Genomic DNA, 18,252 nt, shown 5'->3' on the forward strand with positions numbered 1-18,252 from the left:
TCAAATGTGATTTTCCTCACTTTTCCCTCTTTTCTGTGTTGCGGTCTCTTTCTCCCGTTACCTATCAAAATGTCTATGAGATGGATGTATTCATTCAGAGGTCCTATAGCTATAAGAGCTTGATTGTGATTCAGTTTAAGTGAGTACAATATGACAGCACTTATTTTCAATTGTTGGTTGGCCCCGAATGACTCATTCTCACTGCTCTGTATAGCTGATACAGTGAGTGGAAAAGAAGGTGAGGAGTGTTGAAGTTTAGCTGCAGCATCACTATCCGCAGTGCTCTCAGTCAGAACTGGAGAACCAAAACTCCTCAGCGCACCATAGATCTAATTCACACACACAGATTTTATATTGCATCAAAGTTTTATTCCACATGTGCTAAAGTAGTATCCTCTTTTGGTGGGTTTCCTTTCACAGCACAGTGGACAATGTCTTTTACTGTAATGAGGTTGTTTTGTTGTGTTTCCCTGACACTTTATGTGACGCACTGATGCAGCATGTTGTTTGGTTAGGAGAGTGTTTTCAGTCGCAGCTCTCTTCATCTAGTCTCGTCGAGCTAGTTGCTATGGTAATAAAGCCGACTCCATTGCCAATTGTTGAGGTGATCTGGTGGATCACGGGAACCGCTCCGAAAGAACTAGCAGCAGACAGTGGGGCAGATTTGTGCATTTTGTGCATTTTTTATGAGTCCTTGTTACATGAGTCAACCACAAAAACACGGATAAACATGTGCCAAAAAGACACATAGACAGGAATCTGCAAAACAGTCAGCTTTTTTTTTTGCCTTTTTTTTTACAGAGGCAACTTGAAATGCTTGCTTTTTTTTCTGCCAGCATGGAATTGCAGACACCCCCAACCCACACACTTCTCAGAGCCATCATTCAACTCCCACCCACCTCCCCGATCTGCAGCAAACAGATCAGTATATACACACATGCATGCAGTCTCTGTTCAAATAGTGGTGATAGATGTGATATTCCCCCTTTTCTGCACTGTGTGTGTGTGTGTGTGTGTGTGTGTGTGTGTGCGTGCATGCGTGTGCATGAGCGTGAGCGTGTGTGTGTGCGCGTGTGTGTGTGTGTGCGTGTGTGTGTGTGATACGTCTGTGTTAGCAGAGGCGGTGTGCCTTCAGGGCCATATTGAGCACAGAGCTTACTGCAACGTTCAGATGCAAGTGAACAACCTTCACTCATTCTCTGCCTTGTTTTCACTTGACTCTGTCTCTTAACCTCCATCCTTTTGTCGCTATTTCTTTGGCTTTTTAGTCCTTCTTTTTCCTCTATCTCTCCATCTCCTTTCCTATTTCTCACCTAGAAAACATCCCACTTTTTCTACATTCAGAAACAGCTCAACCCACACAGACTTCACAAGGTTGCTCTCCTTCTTTCAGCTGTCTCTCCACACCGGTTTGTTCCGCCACCCTTTCCTTTTACTTGTGCTTCCATCCTTCCTTCACCCATTCTTTATTGATTCTTACCTCTGAAGAATTTCCTCCTTCCACCTGTATCTCTACTAGCATGACAGTGGTTTTTGGTACTTCCACTGGTGTATTTCCTGTCTTTTACACTTGTATTCACCTGTCTCTCCTTCCTTGTCACTTTACTTCTTTTCTTGCGCTTATCTTGTCTCTTGGCCCATCCTCCATCCCAGAACCTCCTGTTTTTGGCTGAAGGTTTCTTTCTTTTGTCCCGTCTATCTCACCCATCTTTGTTTCACTCAGGCCTTAGGCCTCCTCTGCTTTCCTTCGTCCCTTCATCAATCCAGACTTCCTTTTCTCCTTCCTATCTGTCCTCTGGCATTCCCTTGTGGCCTTCTGCAGTGTGACCCAGGCAACATCTCCATCCTCTGGGATTGAATCTGCTGGGAGAACAAAAAGCTAATGGGATCTCTCTTTTGTGTTCATTTGTGACATACGAGTGCATCTTTGTGTATTTATGCACGAGTGCTGAGGGATGTGTCTGTCTCAGACATGCACTGTGAAATAAAAGAGGAAATAATTTCTCGACGAGTCTCTGTAATTCTCTCTTCGCCCTTTCAAAAGGACTTATTCTTACTTATTCCTCCAAAGACCACTTGCCTTCTTTGTCTCCCTGCCTTTAACACCAACATACCCCCTTGGGCCTTGCGTTAGCCCTTCATGGCTGAGGACATAATTAATTTCTCACCTTCTGAATGAAAAGCCTGTCTTCACCATGCTTCTAATTAAGTCAGAATAATAAGGTGTTTCTCAAGTTAGTAGAATTGCTAAAGTGTCTCACTTTAGAGATGTTTTCATGCAGAGAGTTTCCAAACTAACTGCCTTTGCTGCTGTTTTTTTGGAATTGTCCCATTTTGTTTTGTTAAATTTTTGGTCTTTATGGACTTTTTTGAATATCCTTCCATTATCTAAGCTCAGTTATCCTAGCAGGGGTGCCTATCTCCGGGAGTCAGCGGGTGATAGGTGGCGTACACCCTGGACTCCGATAGAAAACTGGAATTTTCTCTGGAAAGCTCCACGCTTAAAGATCCGAGTATGGGATTTGAACCCAGATCCTGCAAGGCAATGGTACAACCAACTGCTCCAGTGTGCATTTTTAGATATTCTTGCAAAATTCTCACATTTTTCTTGTCAAAGGAGTGACTTTAATGTTTTGTTTATTAATTCTTGTCATGTGGAGTTGATCTAGATTTTGTTTGCTTTTTTATGTGTTAGTCTCACTTTTTAGGTTTTGTTGAGTGTTTTTGTTGTTGTGCTACCCTGCAGTACGTGGTCATTATAAGTAATCAACATGCCTGATCGTCAGCTTGTGATTTCCTGCCTTATATGTATTTGGCAGGATTTTATACTTTTGAGTTAACCTGATGCTCTTCTGAGCTTGTTTTACACTGTGTTCAGGGAACTGTGTAGATGAGTAGTCTGAGCCAGATGTGTCCAACTCCAGTCCCCTAAGACTGGTGTCCTGCATGTTTTACGTATATCCATACTCCAGCAAAACTGTTACAAAATAGTTGAATTTACTTTTGCTTTTTAAGTATATATATATAATGTTGCATTTGATTTCTTTCACAGGTTATTGGCCTCATACTGTCAGAACATAGTGTATGTTAGCAAATACGTAAGATAAAACATTTTCAAAATGTCATCTTTATTTAAATGACAAAAACAGATACCGGTGTACATTCTTCATAATTGGTACAGTTTTTACATTGTCTTCTGATATTTTGAGAGACATTTGTCACATTTTCAGTCAGAAAACAGTGTCTTGGTAAAATAATTATAAAATTTCAAGTTCTAGTAGGGGTTTGAGTCATTTTGGCTTAATTGTGTGTGGCAAATGAAAAAACTAAAATCCAAAAATAAAAACTACAAAAACCAAACTACTTCAAAAGTAACAAATGAATATTTAACAATCTTATCAGTCAACTGCTTTCATTTTCTCCTTTTGGCACCTGCCCCATCCATTTTCAGACATGCAACGTAACACAGACCTGTCCCACTTCATTCTGATTAGAAACTTTACAACATACTTAACAAACTTTACATATGCACGCTCTGCGTCTGAACTCAGGACAACAGTCTGGCTTCCTCTATCAGGAGAGCTTCAGCCTGTAGTCTTACAGGCTGAAGTTGTTAGTGGGTGTGTTTGTATATATTTTAGACAACCGGTATATGTTTAAAGGAATGGTATTGTGTATTTTCCATGCATATTGCCATTTTGTAGCACAATTAAGTATCTACATTACCTTCATTTGTTATAAAAATGCAGTATATATTAAACATAATTTAACAGAAGTTTGACTTTGTAATGTGACACTTTGGGCTTCTGTCTCTTTAAGACGCTCATGCTCTTTCTGACACTGCCTTCAACACGTCATCACAACCATGTTTCTCATTATGCCGTTTACAATCACTCTTAGCAGTGTTGGACTCATATGATAAGCTCAGCACCAGGTATTTATTAATTGCCGTTTTAGATAAGAGAATCAAATTTTGACATGATACATAGCTTAAAAAAGTAGATTTTACACAATACCCCCCTTTAAAATTTTGATTATAGATAATGTGGAACATATAATAAAAGTGCATTTAATGTACGTATGAAAACTTCTGACCTGCAATGTAGGTTTCTCTTCACTGTGGCATCTGGGTTGAGATTCAAAGAGAAAACATCTACCATCAGTCTCCAGTACGTCTCTCCACTCTGAGGAGTCGTAGAGAATTTCACTGGCTCAAACTTGCACTCGCAGACACTTTCTTGAGAAGACATTCTGTGAACTCAGCATATCCACCTCCATGCAGTCAATAAGAAGTCGGGATTCCTAACAATCTATTTACTCGCTGAACTTGATTTTTGGGTAATTCAAGGACAACGCTGAAAGGGACCATCAGAGGCATCTGTAATCTTTTAGGCTGCTTTACATGTAATTACCGACATACAGCTCATTTGGCTTCAGCACACATCCAAGGTCCTGGCAACACATATTTTTGATAATTGGCTGGCGGGAAAGTCTTACTGGAAGTGTGTTTGTGTGTCTCACTGGCAAATAGCCTGGTTTACCTATTACTCTGTGTTATTTTGAAGACTTTATTATATGGCAGCTGCTGGGATAATGATTGATATCTCTTCTTCATCTTTTGATATTATCGCCACATTCTTATTGCAATAATTTAGCTGTCAACTAACCATTTAGCCCCAAAATTCAAATAAGACTTGACGCTTTGAATTTCCTGTGACAGAGGGGAGGCAGGAGGAAGATAAAGGGTTTTGCTGTCTCTGTGATTTATGGATTTCATAAACGCTAACCCCCTCTGCTGCCATCTGACATGCCATTCTTCTCTGAACACACTGAGCTTGCACAACAATTGGATGGCTTTTGCTGCTGTCAGTGCCACCCATTTGTACGTGCTTGTGTACACGCATGCATGCGCAAGCTAACAGCAGGGTCAAGGCTTTGGTTCTGTCAGCACAGCCTCCCACTGAGCTCAGAGGAATACCTTAGCTATCACACTGGAAGTACAAGCTAATAGGGTTCCCACATGCATTTGTGTGCACATCCTCACAGAAAATCTGAAGGCTTATTTGCAATCTGTTCTGATTTATCCTACTGATCTCGTTCTGTATGTATAAAAATTGAATTTGACCTGCAAATTCTTCTGTCAACCCAAGCACAGAATGATACTAGGAAGGCGTTGCCATGTTATCAGTGGCTCTATCTACAGAAGGGCTGAGAGTCTTGTTACATGTTGAGGAATCAAAAACCTGGCATATCTCGCACTATCCCCAGTCGCATCATCATTTGACAGGCTGCACTGTATAACACATATCTCTATGTGTCAGCAACATAGATTTGATTGCTCCGCTATAGGGACAGATGTGGCATTGTGGGAGAGACACACTTTGTCTGAGTCAAAAGGACGAAGTGTCAGCACTATCAGGTCGGATACTGCCAACAATGCGTCAGGTTACTGTTTTCCCAGTCCAAAGTCATTTTCTCCTGCTTTTTATGGCTTCAGCATCACGCCAATTTTACAATCTCCTTTCTTCCCACATCCTCGGGGTAGATGGTAATCCTTTCATAACAACATGTATACAAACCAATTTGGCAGTTTCAGCAGTGTGCCTCCCTCGCAGAGGAGACACACAGGCTAATTCCATCAATGTGTGGGTACTTATTACATTGCCCAGGGTCTTTATTCCTGTGCCTTTATGACTATATGGTTTTATAGACAGAGGCTTAACGATGCCTTTGGTGATACACATGATCAGATAAGATATTAGGCCAGCGAATTTATCCCTATGGTACCTTGGAGAGGGATATGAAGCCAGTGACATGCGTATCATCAAGCATCACTGGCTCTTGCAGCCTCTTTGCTAATATCTGAAACTGTCTGGTTCTCAACAATAAAAACATAATTTGAATGGCCTTCGTTTATTTCCGAACTCATAGGCCAAGGTAGCTATTGTTTATTATCTGGTGTCCACAGCTGCTTTTAAAAAGATTAGCTACAGCAAGCATTAATGCTTTTGACGGTTTGTTTGTTTGCGATTCCTTATCTTTTATCTCCTCTTCCCCACCAAAGCCCCTTTATCCCCTCCAGGTAGTGAGACGGTAGTGAAGTTTGATTCCCAGGGGGACGGCATGGGCAGATACAACATCTTCAGCTACCAGCGTTCTGGTGAACGTTACGGTTACGTGCCAGTAGGTGAGTGGGCAGAGAGTCTGAGTCTGAACAACGATCTGATTCGTTGGCCCAAAGAGGTGCTCCCAACGTCACAGTGCAGCGACCCCTGTGAGCGAAACGAAATGAAGAAAATGCAGGCAGGTAGGAGAGGGAATTCTAACTTTTTTTTTTGTCAAAGTGAAGCTGGATTGATTTTTATAGGTATGTTCCCACACATTTCTCATATTATTGTTCCCCAGGTGAGTACTGCTGCTGGATCTGTACGGCGTGTGAGCCTCACGAATACCTGGCTGATGAGTTCACCTGTTCGCCTTGCGCTCCTGGCCAGTGGCCAACTGATGACCTCACATCCTGTTACGATCTTCCTGAGGACTACATTATGTGGGAAGATGCTTGGGCCATTGGTCCTATTACCATTGCATGTGTTGGGTAAGTGAAAAACAATTTTTTTCATTTTAATCAAGAAAAAGATTACAATTTTTTTTTTTAGAATACATGCAAATCTGCCTACAGATAGACATTTTATAAATGCAGATTTAAACAGAAGTTAAACGAAATTATTGCAAATCAGTTTCTGAAATATTTCTCAAGTCTGGAGGGTGATCCTTTTTATAAACCCAGTTTAAAATATGATCATATCTTTTTGAAACTTTAACATAGTAATAGTAACTGGATTTTGATGTTTAATTAACACAAATATGAGTTTTGTCCCTTTTTTCATAACTTGAACTCAATATTTCATTTGATATATATGTAAGTTCTATGTAAAGACATAATGTACAGGATATATCATGACACATGCTCACTACTTCAGAGAGTGGCAGAAGAAAACAATTAATGATGAAAGACGTTCTGCCACAAGTTATACGTCATGATCAACAACATGTGAGTCATGCTGTTGAACATGCTGTTGATAAGAAGATGGATAGAAAAGAAAAGCATATTTTTGCAGCAATGTGCCACTTTTTGTCCACTTTATAATTACACACAGCTTTGCTTTGGTCCATCACATTAAATTTAAATAAAAGATATCAACGTTTTAACATAACACAGTGGGACAAGTACTTTTTACTATACATACTTTTTTCTTTCATTAAACCTGTAGACAATAAGCATTCCTCCTCTAAATGCCGCCGACAGAATATTTTTGTCTTTATTATTTCGAACATTTCTAGTCAAGCAACACATAAGCTCTGCTGTATGTTCACACCATTGATTGTCTGATTCATGCTTCCCCTCTGCAGCTTTGTGTGCACTGGCTTGGTGGTTTGGGTGTTCGTCAGACATAACAACACACCATTGGTGAAAGCATCAGGCAGAGAGCTCTGCTACATTCTCCTCTCCGGAGTCTTTATGTGCTATGCCATGACTTTCCTCTTTTTGGCCAAACCCTCTCCGGCCATATGTGCCCTGCGGCGCCTCGGCCTGGGCACGTCGTTTGCTGTGTGCTATTCTGCCCTGCTGACCAAAACCAACAGAATCGCCAGAATTTTCAATGGCGTGAAAGACGGCGCGGGCGCAGTGAGGCCGCGCTTCATTAGCCCATCCTCTCAAGTGAGTGAATGCTGCATTCTGTCCATCAATCTGCATCAGCCAGAAGGATGGAGAGACACAGAGAAACTCGGTGACCTTAATTCTCCTTTCTTCCCTTTCTTTGTCAGGTATTTATCTGCCTCAGTCTAATCTCTGTCCAGCTAGTCATGGTCTCAGTGTGGCTGCTGCTGGAGGTTCCTGGGACTCGGCGCTTTACGTTACCAGAACGACGACAGACTGTCATCCTCAAGTGTAATGTGCGAGACTCCAGCATGCTGCTGTCACTGGGATACGATGTGCTCCTGGTCATCTTGTGTACTGTGTAAGTTGTGTTGGAGTCTAAGAAAGTGACCAACTGCTAAATTGATTGCCAATTCTTTCATTCTGTGTTTCAGACATTAGATATTGGGTTTGTGTGTTTTTTCTAGGTATGCCTTCAAGACCAGGAAGTGCCCTGAGAACTTCAATGAGGCCAAGTTTATTGGATTCACCATGTATACAACATGTATAATTTGGCTGGCCTTTCTTCCCATCTTCTATGTCACATCCAGTGACTACAGGGTATTTTCTGACACACGGAGAGGCATGCTAATGTGCTGAAAATTTAGATTCAAAACAAAACGGCTAATGTCTAAATCCAGAGTTGGTCACGTGCAGTTTTTGAAACAAAAGGAAAAGGTTTTCAATCCAAAAAGAATAATTTATCACACTTTTTGGCAAAATCATTTTCAATTTTTTATATTTTTACATTTAACAAAATAAAGTCTTCCCAGACCAACATTTGGTATTGAACTCTAAATGATTTATTAAAAAATGTAAAAGATTATAGGGCATATTCACACAGGTAATCATTACAGTTAAATGTTGGCAAACCTGACTTTGTGCATTGTACTAGGGCAAAACTTATTCTGAAATACCTTCACTAAGCAAACAGTGTTTCTCTGCACCGATGCAGTTTTTTCACTTTTAAGTGAGGTGTTATGAATGTATCTAGAGGAAAGCCTACCCATGTCTATTTATTTATATCTATGTACATAACAGCTAGAGCAAATTGCCTGATATTTTCCAAGACCATAACTGGTGAACATCTGCTGAAAGCTGGAGGTAATTTTGGTACGAAAGGGGAGAAAGGGAAAAACTGACCTGCTGTGCTGCTGGATTTTCAAAAAAGCATGTTTAGGAATGTCACAAAAGTTAGAATTTATTATCCATCCTTGCAAAGTATACCCAATAATTTTGCCCATTTTTTGTAATCAAATAAATCACAGATGTTTCTTTTTGTTCCCACTTTCCTACAAGTTAGTGCAGTATACTTACTTTGACATGCAGCAATTTTAGAATCATACATTTTTGAGGACCAAATAAATTAAAGTGATGCGCTTATTACCTCTTTTTAAACCTATCTGCAAAATCACTTTTGATGTATAATCACCATTCTGACATGATTTCTTTAGTCACATGTTACTCTTTAGGGTTTTGAGAAGCGCCTCATCAAGTCACAATTTGGAGTTCTTTGTATTATTTTTTTAATAAAAACATAAGTAAATTTCATCTATGATCACTTCTGCACCTTCTGTCTTTATGCATAAAACGAGCGTAACTGTAGCCTGTTTCAAAAATAGGTGCGATAGATTGATCCTCTCTGTTTTTATTACTAGCAGTTTCCTCAATCCACAGAAAACAAGCTAACAGTGGCAGCAAAACAGCTGCAAAAAATGTTGGAAATTAGACTTTTGTAGTGTAACCTCCAAACAATACTGAGGGGATCTATAACTTTAAAAATCTGTAAATACTGCAATGGACTGACGACCTGTCCAGGATTTGCCCCGCCTCTTGACTGTTGACTGCAGGAGATACACACAGCCCCCCTCATCCTCATGACCCTGCAAGGACAAACGTGTTAGATAACGGAAGGAAGAATCTGTAAATAAAGTTTGTTTTAAAGCTAAAAATAAATATTTAAAAAATCACTACTTTCTAGCTACGCCTTATTGCAGCTCCTTTTCACTCAGCTTGATTGACAGAAACAGTCAGGTAGCACAGGGCACAAACAGGTGCAGTGGCAACTTTAATTTGTAGCTAATCCCATCCGCAGATGTCCCAATTCTGCTGTTCTGAGGTGACAAACGGGCTCCGCTAAACTGCTGACACATGTCCAGACTTTCCATCAAAGGCGAATGAGTGTTCTTCTGAACAGCAAAAATCCTGAGTGTACACCTACACACACCTTAAGTAGACGTGTTCACAAACACAGTCTGTTTCAAGGGGCATGAGAGAAGCGGTGCTGTCTGAGCTACCCATTTGATCCCTGAATAAAAGTAATTTTTTATTTTAGTTTTTTGCCGTGTCTGTCCTTTTAAATTTGTCTTTCTCAGAAAAATAGAAATATTTCTAAGAAATCTTTCCTAAAGATTAGTCTAGTGCAGACATAATGGCTTCCCACACTCAGAAATATTTACATAAACAGAGGAGATGTTGAATTGTTGATTACTGACGAATGTGCTCAGCTGTGTTGTGATTTTACTTGCTGTAACACTTAGAGCAGTGATTAGGGGAGCCTGAACAGAGCATGCAACAGACACCTCTGCAGACATGTGATCAAGAGACTGGGACAGTACTTAGCATCGATTTACACAACGAACCACGTAGGACAAACTTAAAGTGAGCAGCGAGAGACTATTAAGTTTGGCTTTTGTGTTCTGTGTTGATTAAGTCTTTATTGATCTGTTCAGTAATTGTTATTCTCAGAACTGGTGTAAGGTGAGGAGATCTGAAAACAAGAGTTGTACTTTAGTGCCCTACTGGCTCTATTCATGATTAGGAGTCGGATACACTTGTATCTGTTTAGCAGCATTTTAATGTTTCATTTTAGAGATCAGTAAACTATACCGATGGAATAGGTTTGTCTAAAATAGTTCAAAGTGCCAGAAGCTTCATTGTATTTACTGCAACAGACCAGCGTTATTGTGAAATGGAAGGAACGTGGTAGATTGTTTCCCCCATGATCTTCCTGCCACCATGGTTAACCCTGGATTCGGTGTGTTTAGAGTGATGTAGAGCAGGAGTTTTCAGAAGTACATTCTGTTTTGCATGTAAGCCAAAGACTTCAGTTTTGTTCTCCTCGGTAGATTTACTAGGGTCCTTTTGAGGGAAACTGTTTGCACTGGATTTTATTTTGGTACAAGGGCTGAATACAAATGCATGGCTCACTTTTCAGATTTTAATTTTCTTCACAATTATGCACTTTTTTGTGTTGGTGAAATCATAATATGGTGAAATCACACTCGACTTTCAAAGTGTCAATAGTTTTTACACTGTGCAGTCAACATGAAATATTTAACTTAACAAGCATAAACTTTATTAACAACAATTCAAATGACACTTTTATCATTTTTTTCCAGGTTCAAACCACGACCATGTGTATCTCTGTCAGTTTAAGCGGCTTTGTAGTCCTGGGTTGTATGTTTGCGCCCAAGGTCAACATCATCATGTTTCAGCCCCAGAAGAATGTGACCAGCCATCATCTTAACCTCAACCGCTTCAGTGTCAGCGGGGCTGCCACTACGTACGCATCTCATGGTAGGTTGTTTTTATTGAGATGGCAGGTTTTCTGTGACAGATGGGCTTGTTTGGCATTCGCTGTTCAAAAGGATTCCATGTACTGAATCCTGAATTACTGGCACGGTATGTTTACTTAAAGTTATTGGTTTTCTAACCAATGTACTTTTAAAAAAAGTAAAAAATGAAACCCCAAAGTTAAATGTAAACACGTATTTTTCATTATAGTATTCCTCTATTTCACTGAAAATTATACAACAATAAAATATTACAGCAAATTTTTTTCATTTTGTTGACAAATACCGTATGTTCTAGGGGAACGTCTTGTCAAACAGTGACAAAATTGTCATTGTTTGGCCACAATGACAGCAAGTGTTTGGAGGCTATTAAACCTAAGAGCAGCTGTCAGTCAAAGTGAAGGTGGCATTATGCTGAGTGTCTCCTTCACTGACAGTGGTCCCAAACACGTATCTAAAATAGTTCTGGAAAACATAAAGCAGGTTAAAACAGAGCTTCTGGAGTAGCCCTCATCAACTTTTTGAACATCTCTCAACTGCTTAAGAGGTAAAGAATGTAAAGAAACCAACTTTCTAGTAAATTTATCAAGACTAGAATAAATTTCGCATTCACACCAATGATAAGTGCATTTAAATGTTTGACTGTCCCTTTGAGAACAAAAATACAACATGTGGGTGTGGGTTTACAACTGTCTTAATTTGAACAAAGCTTTCTGTTAAAACAGAAATATTGATCATCAGTTTCTGTTAAATTGGGAAATATCAAGTTTTGCCAACATGATTTAAAACACAGAAGGGAATAAATGGTTTTCACAAACATTTTTACTATTATTGTTTGTTCACACAAGAAGTAAAAAGATTAAAGTGGCAGAGTTTTCTCATGTGGCCACAGGGAATAAACAGTGCTGATGTGTAGGACATTAGAGAAGAGAGGAGAGATTGCGTCGTTTGCGCACTTGCTGTACCTCAGGATGGAAGTGGCGCTTAAATTGATTGGTTCTGGTCTCAGAAGCAGTTCACTTTTTTTTCCGATGGGTGTTTGTCCTAGTTTCTTTGTCAATCAGTTTGACACACACTGCAGACAGAACTCACAGAACGAAGTACAGCTGATCAAACAGGCAGGAATAAAACAACATTCCTATAGTGAGGATGGTGCCAAAAATCCTGAGTAGTTTATTAAAAAGGCGCTTGAGGTAGATGCATTTTCTTCCTCCAAACTACACAGTGATTATGAGACATGAATAAGATCAGCAGCTTTCATGAGAAATTCAACGTGTTCTTAGAAATTTTACATTTTGAATGTTGTTCAAGTTTGAAGCACAAGGAGCTGTTTTCATTTTCGTGTCAAAAGTTGATTGAAAAAGAAAAGTAAAAATAAGAAACCAAGTAGAAGACAGCCAAGAGTGGAGCCAAAACCCAAGGAAAACATTACAGTTTTTAGAGTAGTTGTATGTAAATTATAAGGCCAAAATCTATATAGTGATTTGTCCAGGGAGGAGGAAGAACTCTAATACTAGTACTAGGGCAATGAATGAGAAGTAGTACAAGATCAGATAAATCTTTATTGCCATTTACCCGCCTACAGTGTAGTAGTACAACAAAATTGGTCTACTGATCCATATAAGGTGCATCGTGGAATAAGTATGCTGGAAGTAAGCACTAAACTTTGATGTACAGTAGTGGTTCTTTTTTCTTTAATCACTCAAATTAAAAATGATAATGCTTTAAATTAGGAAAGAAGACAAGGAAATTAATCCAACAGGTCAAAATAGGAGTATGGATAGAAAAATTTTTTTTTCCTATCCAGTGAAATGTTTTTTACTTATTAATTATCAATCTTTGTGTTTTAATCAACTTGTTCCTTCTTGTTCGTAGCTTCTGTCAGCGCCCACTTCGTCCCAACAGTGTGCAATGGGAGAGAAATAGTTGACTCGACCACTTCCTCTCTGTGACAGCATCCAGTCCGCTCTCTAAACCCGCCCCTGCGACTGTTAGCCAAATAACGAACATTTTTCACCACGACTCTGTTTTACCCCCTTCCCCCTTTTACACACAAGCACTCTTTTACACACACACACGCACAAACAAACACAACCACACATACTGAATACAAGCAAACGCCTTCCTTGTGGACTAGAACTGTATTGTTTCACAAATGTAGAAAGTGTGTAACTATAATTAAATTATTTTCTAGGGATGTATATACATTGGAATCAACATTGTTGTACGTAGAGAAACAAAAGAACACAAAAAACCTGTTTTTAGGAGGAATTTTTTGGAACCTTTGTTTTTGATAGCTTTGTTTCAATGTAAATAGACATGAGCTTAAACATGGTAGGGGGACTGAGTCCTTCCATCTGGATGCACATTTGTGGCTCTGCTTGCCTCACTGCAATACCCACAGACTTTTGATTCTCATGCTTTTTTGTAGTACATCATTGTAATAACTAACTGTGTATGCATTTCTAATGTGGATCTGTACATTTGTATATTATACTACTGACGGTTCAAACAGCACAATGTTAAAGGTCTTGTGACACTAGAATGAATGTGGGGGGGAAAAAAAGCTAAAACTGGACAAACTTAGAACAGCCAGAAAGGAAATCGAAAGGGAAAGGAAGGAGAGAGAAAATTAGGGAGATTCATTAAATTTAGCGATATATTTCTGTTTGAGAATATATCATTTTGCATCTTGATAGATGTTTGTTGTATTCTGGATCTTTGTAAAAAAAATCCTTCTGTGGCTGTTTTTGCAGAAAAACATGTTTTGCTTTTGATACAAATGTTCCTATTTTCTAATTATGGGATCCCTTTATCTAAATGGCCATAATTCCAGACGTGTGTTCAGCAAAGCATCGCTTTTTCACTCCCACTCCTAAACTGCTGCGTCTTTTAAAGATTGCTGTGATGTATTACTAATAATAATGAATGGCTGCACTGAAAAGACAGCACTGCTAATGCTTTATGTAAGCCCCAAAGAACAAAAATAAATCAGTTTTTCACCCAGTAATTGAAGTGCCTTGCAAAAGAATTCAGATCCCATGAACCTTTTCACATTTTGTCCTGTTACAACCACAGACTTCAGTGTATTTTAGTGGGACTTTATGGGACAGAGCAACAGAAAGTTGTGAAGTGAAAGGAAATGATGCTAGGTTTTAGCACTTTACAAGTAAAAAACCTTTAAGAAGTGCTGCATGGATTTTCTGCTGAGTACTTGTAGATCTACATTTAGTTGTAGTTATGGCTGCATCAATCAAATTCTTTGGGGTATATCTTTACCAGTCTTGCTCTTTTGGAAACTAAAATTGCTGCTCATTACTCTTTGCAATGCAGCTCAAACTGAGTCAGACTGAATGGGTGTCATCATCAGTAAACTGCAATTGTCAAGTAAACTGCAATTGACTGTCATTGTAGCTCTAGCTATATGTTTAGTGTTGCTGTCTGCTTGAGGATTAAGCTCAAACTAAGCCTGAAATGTTTTGAAGCCTCTAACAAGTTTTTATTCAAGATTCCCCTGAAATCACCTGCATTCATCTTCCCATTAAATTGACTAGCTTTCCCCAATAGTGCTTACTTTTACTTAAGATAAGTAACAGCTGGATAAGTAACAGTTATCTCCTCAAAAGATCCTTGGACCCGAGCAACATATATCTGGAGCTCTTCCACTGTCACTAATAGCTTCTTTGAAAAGGGCTAAAGTTACTAATCATAACACTGAATTTTCACTGTCATTTTAAAATGACTGGGCGTATGTGTATGCCACACTTTTCAGATTTTTATTTTCAAAGGGGACCTATTATGCAAAATTCACATGTTTTTGTGCTTATATCTGAGTCAAAATGCTTAAAAAAAAACAAAAAAAACACCCAGCTGTTAAGTTAATGTTTCTTAAGTTGCTGTTTCAAAAACCTCCTGATTATTAATTAACATTAAGTGAGCACTGCCCCATTACAAAGCAAACCAAATGGAACTCCAGCATGTTTGGTCAGCTGGTTTTACCGCTGTGTGTGTTGCACAATGGCTGCTGGACAAGACAGGTGTTTTGTTGTTGACATACCCTCCAGAAATGGTTCATCCTTGATGGTTGTGCTGGAGTCTCCGCTTTGAAGTCTGATTAGGGGGGTCAAAGATGTACGATTGCGCATCTGCTTTCAACCATTTTCGTGTGTATAAAGTGTGAGTGTAAACATTGTACTGAGGAGTGCAGCCAGCAGCACCTTATTTGTATTTAAAGTGAGAGAAGACCCTAAAACAGCTGTGAAAGGAGATCAAAATAGACAGAACTGAGAAGACAAACTCTCATTATCTGAGAATGATTTTGTGTAATGAACGCGTTACAGCTCATTGGTCTATCCTAACGTGTTCAATAAAGCAAAGTATGTCCACTCTAAAACCTTTTTAAACCTCTTATCTTTATTCTCCCATTTCATAATAACATATACTTTTATGTTGCTCTATTACATAAAATCCCAATAAGATATATATTACGTTTGTAAAGTCACAAGAATACTTTTGCAAACCACTGTATGAACATCACGTTCTTAATTTGCAAAAAAATAAATAAATAAATCAACAAAGGAAAAGGGTGCATTTTGCTGAACACACATTGAATTTTTCCACCTATAGGGGAATAGTAGCTTAAGATTCATACCCCATAGATACCATCTGTGGTGATATTTTGAATATGGCTATGTGCCTTAATGTGCGTTTGATAGATTGATGTTGTTAGAGATCAGTTTTACACTACCAGCTCCAAGTATTTGTTTGGTAAATGTAAAAAAAAAAAGAAAAAAAAAGTGGCCTCAGTATGAAGACCATGCCTCTCAGGCAACAACTTTGTTTTATGTGAAGCCCAGTGCCATTGATTGTTTGCCTAATGTAATGGACCAGTAACTCCGACAAAACACAAACTTAAACTGGCTTTCTCCAGTCTGACATAAAGAAAAACAGGGAAATTCTAAAAATGTATATTCACTCCCATTTCCTCCTCCCCCGTTTTTAACACAGTAGTTTCAGGTAAGGAAAGCGAGGTGAGGGGTAGACAGATAGGCTACATCATTAGGAGGAATTCAGTGAGTATTTGACTTGTTGAAGTGTGCGGTTTACAAGCTTGTGTTAAAATGTGTTTACGTTGGGAAGCACAGTGGAGCAGCTGGCTTTGGCAGTCCCACAGAGGCTCAGGAGAGGAAACAGAGCACATTCTGTCAGCTGCTGGCTGATCGCTGCTAACAAAAGATGTTAAGAGTAGAACAGATATCCATAACATAACATAAAAAAAAGATGAGGTCATTCATGCAGATGCAAATGTGGCAAGAAAGACTGTGGCCTCTCTGTTGGCTATTAATAAGATTGTTGAATAAATTCAATCAAAAATATGTATTAGGTCCTTAGGAGGAAACTTAAATAGCTGAAGACAGTGGAGTAATTTATTAAAAATTTTATTTCAGTCGTTTGATTTTCCTGAAAATATTTGTTGGATTTAGAGATAGTAGTAATTTATTAACTGATCTTAAATGTTTACATATAATATGCTGTCTAAAATAAAGTGTGACTGTTACATTTGATGTTTTCAACAGAATGTGATCAGAATCACTTTTTAAAAGCTGTTTTGTCAAGAACAACGACGGAAAGAAAAAGAAAAACATGCAACGTAGATGTGGGGAGAACTTTTAGAGATTCTATCTTTTGACTGGTCAGCATGTTTGCACTGCCTCCTGCGACTACTACACTCAATGATAAATGGGAAGAAATTTCAAAGGATGTGTCAGGAGGAGGCGACCTACATTGGGGTGTGTTTGTTAGGTGCAGAGTGCAGCGGGAGAGAGCGATGTGGCAGAGGAGAGGGATGCCGCTGCTGCCGCTGCTGGATTATGTAAAGCACTCCCACAGCCCAGAAGTCAGCAGCGCCTCTCAAAGCATCTCAGAGATTCACAGTGTTTGTTAGAAGAAGGTTTAGCCATTCACTCTGTGGTCATGCTCTCACAAGATACACACCACATGACAGGTTGTTATGGACAACCACAACCAACACAGTCAATGCTGGAATGTCTTAGTTGTCAGCAGGGCTGGGAGAAAGGGTGATGAGTGGCTGAGTAAAGAGGAACAGAAGGAAGAGAGATATCTAAAAAAAAATAAATAAAAATGGGTTGGCGGTTCTGATCCAAGTTGGCAGAGCCCAATGAGATCGGGCTAAGTAAGGCCCTGTACTCACGGCTTTTTAATGGGCACACAAACAGAGCACTTAACCCTGATTCTCCACTCATTTAGTCCATAGACCAGTCCAAGACAACAGTCTCACACTCTTCTCTGACCCTCTCGCTCACAGTCTGCCTCACCCTTCAACCTTTCCCTCACCACCTTTTGTGCAGCCAAGTCGCCGCTCCGTGTGTGAAACTTGTGACCGATTCGGTCTCAGCCAGGACCACCAGAGCCAGAGCGACAGACTGGTGGCTCACACTTGAACTGGAGCGCTCTCCTGAAGCACATGTCGTGGAGGCTACTTTGGCGAGGTTAGAAAAGCGATGCAGGGGATGTCAGACAAAAGGATCTGGGAAATGAATGTTGGGAAGTTAAAATTGAAAACTCAGATGCATAGAAATGGCATTGCTTCAGCACTCATTACCTTGCGGAAATGATCATTTCATCTCCCCGATCAGTGAATCTGGAGACTTCTTTAATTGGTTTTCCTCATGAATATCCTTTTCAAGCAGCCATCTATTAAGGACACTGTTCCTCTATTCAGACCTTGCCAACTGTCATGTGCTTTTACAAAGGTCTCCATGCTGTAGCCTCCTTCTGTATAACAGAATGTGTCCCTGGCCTCTGGGCTTTGAAACAAGAAGGGATCTCAGGAGACAAAATGAAGCGGATGCCGATCTGAACTCTGAAACTGGCTGGTCACAAAGCAATAGATCCTGCGTTTATGAAATGTGCAATAAAGAGGCTGTGATGACATCATAATAAATACCATGAAGCAAA

At 39.5% G+C, this 18,252-nt stretch overlaps 1 protein-coding gene across 6 annotated transcripts in view; it reads left to right on the top strand.

Annotated features, from left to right (window-relative positions):
- grm3 (glutamate receptor, metabotropic 3) overlaps nt 1–18,252 on the top strand; it is a 45,732-nt gene extending 27,480 nt beyond the window's left edge. For all 6 annotated transcript variants that reach the window (XM_081608143.1, XM_081608146.1, XM_081608141.1 and 3 more), the window contains 7 exons: nt 6,065–6,307; nt 6,406–6,595; nt 7,411–7,720; nt 7,828–8,021; nt 8,128–8,260; nt 11,101–11,278; nt 13,150–18,252. In XM_081608143.1, coding sequence (XP_081464269.1) covers nt 6,065–6,307; nt 6,406–6,595; nt 7,411–7,720; nt 7,828–8,021; nt 8,128–8,260; nt 11,101–11,278; nt 13,150–13,226 — 1,325 coding nt within the window. In that variant the 3' untranslated portion in view covers nt 13,227–18,252. The remainder of the gene's footprint in view (nt 1–6,064; nt 6,308–6,405; nt 6,596–7,410; nt 7,721–7,827; nt 8,022–8,127; nt 8,261–11,100; nt 11,279–13,149) is intronic.

The sequence above is a fragment of the Poecilia reticulata genome, chromosome 6, assembly GCF_904066995.2.
Source record: "Poecilia reticulata chromosome 6, P_reticulata-male-v2, whole genome shotgun sequence".
NCBI lineage: Eukaryota > Metazoa > Chordata > Actinopteri > Cyprinodontiformes > Poeciliidae > Poecilia > Poecilia reticulata.